This window comes from Nycticebus coucang, chromosome 2, assembly GCF_027406575.1.
Source record: "Nycticebus coucang isolate mNycCou1 chromosome 2, mNycCou1.pri, whole genome shotgun sequence".
Lineage (NCBI taxonomy): Eukaryota > Metazoa > Chordata > Mammalia > Primates > Lorisidae > Nycticebus > Nycticebus coucang.
The window spans coordinates 173,187,328-173,194,175 of record NC_069781.1 but is presented as its reverse complement, the minus strand read 5'-3'; the positions used below and the strand labels follow the sequence as shown (position 1 = coordinate 173,194,175).

The window sequence follows — 6,848 nt, the reverse complement described above, 5'->3', positions numbered from 1 at the left end:
TAGTACATACGCTTTATGGAAGTAAAATTTCAGATGATTAAAAAGATTGCAATTTAAATAAATAAAAATGAACTCTACATGTTGAAGAATTATAACAATGCTTCTTTATTCTATGTAATAGTTACTCTTGATAGAATATTTCTGAATCAAATTGAATTCAATATTCGGAAGAGTTGTGATATAAAAAGCAGTGAGGCATTTATATAAACATGCTGTAGGGAGCAAAGGCCCCAGGCCTCCTGGAGGTTCATTGAAAAAACACTGACATGGGCAGCACCTGTGGCTCAAAGGAGAAGGGCGCTGACCCCATATGCCAGAGGTGGTGGGTTCAAACCCAGCCCCGGCCAAAAACTGCAAAAAAACGAAAGAATTTCTAGATCCATTTGCACATTTATGGCTCAAAAAACACTGACATGAGGCAGATTAATTAATAGGAGCAAGGACATACAAATTTATTTAACATGTATACACAGGGAGCAACCCTAGTGACAGGAGCCCAAGCAGCAGAGCAGGTTGTCCCCATTTCCCCTCCCCCTTCCCTTCTCCGGTTGATTTCCCAGGCCCCCTACACTCCACAGTCCTGGTCCCGCCATGTCCCAGAAACAAGAAGAAGAGAACCATGCAGAGGAGACTGGTGAGGAGAAGCAGTACACACAAGAGAAAGAAGATATTCTCCCAGAGAAAGCTGAAGAGGCAAAGCTGAAGGCCAAATATCCAAGCCTAGGACAAAAGCCTGGAGGGTCTGACTTCCTCATGAAGAGACTCCAGAAAGGGCAAAAATACTTTGACTCAGGAGACTACAACATGGCCAAAGCCAAGATGAAGAATAAGCAGCTGTCAAGTACAGGACCAGACAAGAACCTCGTGGCTGGTGACCACATTCCCACCCCACAGGATCTGCCCCAGAGAAAGTCCTCACTCGTCACCAGCAAGCTTGCGGGGTAACCTGGGCCCCCTCACCTCCCCTTGCTCACCCACTGGACTTTTGTGTATCATAGGCAGGGATGGAAAGGGCACCTAGTCAGACCTCAGCTTGTTAGCCAGAAGTGGCAGCGGTTTTGCTGGGGGCTGCTGAAAAGGTAATGTGGGTTGAAGAGGGGCTCTGAATTCATGTGTTTGGTTAAAATCAGACTTCCACTCCTTTACTGCAATCCAGGTAGGGGCCCAGAATAGGAAAGACTAGGATTGGATAATGCTGCAAATTCATTTTCTTGTGTGAGAAACTGGAGAGACTTGATTTCTCCTTTAGGAAGAAAATGTCCCAAAACTGGTTAGGCTGATGCTGGGGAATAATTTGGTAGGTTTAACATTCCCATGCTAACCTGACATAGTGAGAAAGGCAGACCGAATGAGACACATTTTCTGTGCTAACTGTTTTGTCTTTAGGCTCCTATCGCTTCAAGTTTCCATTATGGCAGGTTTAGAGAATCCTCAAAAAGAAAACCTGACTTGCTTGACTAAAACTACAATGCCCACTTAACTTCCTTTACTTAGTATCTCTTACAGTTTGCCCTGGCTCTCAAATGATGTAAAGATTGATGACCATTGTTCATAGAATATGTCATGTTCTCTCTCTCTTCCAGCACGTTACTTTTGAAAGTTTCATGGAATAGCAGAAAGAGTGCTGGTTTAGGAGTCAAGGCATCTGGTTGAAGTTCCACTCAGTCTCAACAAAACTGATGTATAAGCTTGGTCAAGTCATTTAGCCTCTCTGAATTTCTATTTTCTCATCTATAAAACAGAGTTAAAAATATATAATATTGATTCTGAAAAAAACACAAAACATGCATACACAGAAGCCTTCAGAATGAAGACCCAAATATACAGGTGGAATTGTACATTCTTATGCTTGGGTCTAACAACATGTGGACAGTCTTGTAGAAATATGATTGGATATAAAAGATATGATCTAGGGCTAACAGACAGTGGGGAGGCCCAGGTAGGCTTGTCTGTCTAGATTCTTCTTGGCCTGAGCAGCATTCTTCTATCTTTTTTAAAGACAGAGTCTCACTTTGTCACCGTAGGTAGAGTGCTGTAGTGACATAGCTCACAGCAAACTCAAACTTCTGGACTCAAACAATTCTCTTGCCTCAGCCTCCCAAGTAGCTGAACTACAGACGCCTGCCACAATGCCTGGCTATTTTTAGAGATAGGGGTCTCACTCTTGCTCAGGCTGGTCTCGAACTCCTGAGCTCAGATAATCCACCCACTTGGGCCTCCCAGAGTGCTAGGATTATAGGCATGAGGCTCCGCACCCCAGCCTTCTGAGCAGCATTCTTCTGAGTGTAGAGCAGAACCTTCACTGGAATAGGAGGGAGTCTTATGATTTACAGTCAAGCAAGGTAAGTCATAATTACTTTATGGCCAGTTTTTACATAGAATAATTTTAAGTTTTATGGCAGGCTTTCAGGAAAATGGGTACTGGCTTTGATGCCCCACCTTGGAGAAGAGGGATTCTTCTATCTAGTATCTATAGCTAGCCTCAGGAAAGAACGGGACTGGGAGGCAGGAAGACAGGAGAAGGTCAGGGAAAAACTTTTGCTTCTGAGGCTTTCGTTTGGGGTACTGTTTTCGGAATCCCATCAAAACACGCATATGTTACATATTCCAATTAAATATATCAGTACATAGGTGTTTATATGTATTTTCCATATGTGTATGTATAATTTATTTAGAAGTAAATGGTACTAAAATAGTAACATTGGAAGATATTTGCAACATTGTAAAACATGAATATACTAAATGATTAAAGGCTACAAAAATATTTTTAAAGTGTTCAATAGCACAAAAGTTCATCATATATCATAGAAAAGATTTACAATGTGTAAACATTTCATGAAAACAAGATTAGAAGACTATGTAGCAAATTGAGCTCATTGTTCTCTAGGTTCTCTTAGTTTTCTTTTAAATAATTTACCGTAATTTGCTTGTATTTTTTTTTTTTTTATAAAAATGGACGTATACTACTTCTGTAATCAGGAACAACAGTTACAAAAACACCTTTAAAATCTTTGCTGAAGTGACTTTCAAAAGTGAAAAAAATAATTTATCTTATTTTCTGAAGGATTTGTTTATTCTCTTTGGTTCAAATTCAGATAGATAACCATTTACAATATTCTCTCTTAATATTTCATATTGTATTAGGTGGTATTTTTCAGTCTTTGTCATTGTGTGCTCTGCTATTCATCTATTATCCCAGCACTCTGTGAGGTTGAGGCAGGTGGGTTGCTTGAGCTCAGGTGTTCAAGACCAGCCTGAGCAAGAGCAAGACCCCATCTCTACTAAAAATAGAAAAAAAAAAAAAAAAGAAAAAGAAAACTAGCCAGGCATGGTGCTGGCACATGCCTGTAGGCCCAGCTACTCAGGGAGGCTGAGGCAAGAGAATGGCTTGAGCTCAGGAGTTTGAGGTTGCTGTGAGTTATGATGACACAGCACTCTACCGAAGGCAACAGAGTAAGACTCTGTAAAAACAAAAATAAAATACACTCTCTGTCATTAAAGAGGTGTTCTGCTCCATGCTGTTCACTTCAACAGGCCTATTACTTAGAAATTAAGCCACATTATACATGAGCGTATGATTACAAACACGAAACATGTCTGGAGACAGTGATGTTCTACACCCACATGTGCAAGAAAATTTACCGGGCTCGACTTTTTTCATGGAATGTGCACATTCATTTACATTCACATTGTCAATCATTTGGCTCCCCAGAGATAAGCAGAGGATATAAAGATCATGTGGAAAACTAAGGAAAAGGAAAGTTAGTGTGTGCGACAGGAGCACAGTTCCACACCATCACTCAGCCACTTCTTTGTGGTAACTGAACATCAAGTGTGTTTTATCAGAGGAAAATAGAAACTGTTCTTGGATGTTTTTCCAGTCAGCCAATACCAAAAACATTTACTGACTAGCATCTATCTATGTGCCAGCCACTGTTGCTGGTGCAGTTGCTTATGGCAAATTATTCTATCTCTGTAACATGTTATTTGGAGGCAAATTGGCACTATTCACAAGGAACTTTGGGATTAATTAGCATCTAACAATTTTAAATACCCATAATTGTATGTGGCCAAGAATATTACCCGTGGTTAATTTGCATGTTGTTTCTATTATCCCTAAAATTCGAGGACATTTAACAATACGTACTTTATACCACATGATGCTGCACACTAAACTGAGAGCAAAGATCACCCAGAGGCCGGTGAAACTTGGCATTGAGGACTTTTGAGGTCATGAGGAACCACTAGACAATTTAACATCCTTTCATCTCACGCCCATTGAATTTCCCTTTTGAGCTTGTCTCCAGCCCAAGCCCTGGCAGCTTCATCCCGAGCTGTCCGACTGAGTTATCTTGGTCCTAGGTAGTTGTTAGCAGAATCCTACTTCAGAGGTTCAAAGGGCTCATGGGTCATCCATCAGGCCAATTCCATTTCAAATATTAAAAAACCTTGTGCACTCTGATCAAATTGACACTTTCTCCCTCCCTACATTCAGTAGCACAAAAGCTGAAGCTCCTTCCGTCTTGAGATTCTGGATTTCCTTGTCTTTTAATGTAACAGAACTTTACTAAATCCTTTCTCAGGTTCATTGGCTGCTCCTGTTGAAAATACTTTTACCTGTGTCCTTTTTATTTTCAACTATAAATTTAAAAGTTACCCAAATCCCAATCCTGAGGAATTTTAACAGTTTCCCACCACTTTCATCCTACAACTCTGTATCATACAACAAAAAAATGAATCAAGGCTCTATAGGGGAATATTTGAACTTCAAAAAAAGAAAATATTATGCCTTAACTATAGGTAAACAGGATTATGATTCTGAGAGATATTTCACATCTCTGTAAATTGTAGATGACTGATAGAAATGCAAAATAATTATTGACTTTAGAAATGCAAATTCTGCTGATAGTCAATTGACTGCCCTCCCCATTGTGGAAAAGCCAAGATTCTCTTTTGAACCTGGTAAACACCTCCTTGGTCTCCTCACCAATTAGTATGTTCAGTAAAATTTTTAACAACTACCTATTTTATATCTATATGGGAGTTATAATTTTACCTTTTATTGAAAATCACCCTTCAACAGCTGCCAATGGAAAAAATAAGCATCACTTGGGCATTGCAGAAGAAAGTTATAAAAATGAGATGATGAAACAGGACATATCCAGCAAAAGAAAAATCAAGAGTCACATTCTGTCATGCTCTTCTAAGCATAAACATGCCATCATTTTATCTATTTACTTAATTATTTTAAGACAGGGTCTCACTTTGTTGCCCTAGGTAGAGTGCCATGGCATCATAGCTCATAGCAACTTCAAACTCTTGGGCTCAAGTGATCCTCTTGCCTCCTAGCAGTTAGGACTACAGGCACCTGCCACAACACTGGGCTATTTTTTTAGAAACAGGGTCTCGCTCTCCCTTACGCTGGTCTTAAACCCTTCAGCTCAAGCAATCCACCCACCTCAGCTTCCCAAAGTGCTAGGATTACAGGCACAAGCTACCGCGCCAGCCAGTATGCCATCATTTTAGAGGAACGAAAATGAAAAGTTCTGGCTATGGCACCCATAGCACAGTGGTTACAGCACCAGCCACATACACCAAGGGTGGTGGGTTCGAACCCAGGCCAGGCCAGCTAAACAACTACAACAAAAAAATAGCCAGGTGTTGTGGTGGGCACCTGTAGTCCCACCTACTTGGGAGGCTAAGGCAAGAGAATTGCTTAAGCCCAAGAGTTTGAGGTTGCTGTGAGCTGTGACACCATAGCACTCAACTTACTGGTTGACATAGTAAGACTCTGTCTCAAAAAAAAAAAAAAAAAAGAAAGAAAAGAGAGAAAGAAAATGAAAAGTTCTTCAATAATTGTCCCCCAAAATAATATCATTTTGACAAGAGTAGTGGTTACTATATGAAAGCACTGTCAAAGCAAAATTGCACAGGACAAAGTTAAACAGGTAAGGAAGACAAAGGCCACTGCAATAGGAGAGAAAGTAGGCTTAACTCAGTTCCACTGAAACACTGAGTGGTAGAGATTTTTAAAACTGGTGTATGGGCATGCTTAAGGACCATGTTTCTTACCCAGTGGAAAAATAAACTTTCTCTTATCTTCATGACAGGAGATAGTTGTACAACTTGGAGAGAGACTCTCACCGAAGTTAGGCTTGGTCCCCCAAAGAGACTGAGAGATAGGGGTGCTATCTTCCATTTCCAAGGGATAGCTCCCAGGTCCCTGAGAAAGACATTCCTAGGGTGTAAAACCGGCAAGATGTTGGAAGAAGATTTACATTTCAAAGGGGCAGAGAAACAATTTACAAATTTTCTAAAGTCAATGCTCCAAGAAGAAAGAGGTCAGGGGCCTGGAGTCAGTAAGTAACCTCTAAAATTTAGCAAAGCTGAGCAGAACATTAGGCCATCTTGGCCAATCGTCACATCATCATTTTCATCTTATCTGTTATTTCACTAAAACTTGTAGTTAGCAAAGGCTTTCTCATATGTCACCTCATTTTAATCTCCATAAGCATTAATATTCATTTTGCAGATGAGTTAACTAAAAGTTAGAAAGGTCAAGTCATTGGCCTTAGGTCTCAAGTTCTCAGCAGCCAAGACTTAAACCCAGTCTCCTGATTTTTGGTTCAACGCATTTAAAGTGACAGTATATGAGCATTATAAAAGCTATCCATGTTGTAGCAAAAATGTCTGTACCCCCTTAATATTTTGAAATAAAATGAAATAAATAAATAAAATGCCAGAATATGCTGTTGGCACATCACTTACAAGCTGATTGTAGTTTCCCCAAATCCCATTCTACTTATAAATCAAAGCATTTGATATTAATAATAAGTCATCAGGCTAGG

The 6,848-nt window shown here is 40.0% G+C and overlaps 1 protein-coding gene across 1 annotated transcript; it reads left to right on the top strand.

Moving 5' to 3' along the window:
- The first annotated feature begins 474 nt into the window (after positions 1–474).
- Positions 475–1,770, top strand: LOC128567744 (alpha-endosulfine-like). Its single transcript, XM_053565218.1, has one exon. It carries the CDS (start codon positions 592–594, stop codon positions 943–945), a length of 354 nt encoding a protein of 117 aa, XP_053421193.1. The 5' UTR covers positions 475–591; the 3' UTR covers positions 946–1,770.
- Positions 1,771–6,848: the final 5,078 nt, after the last annotated feature.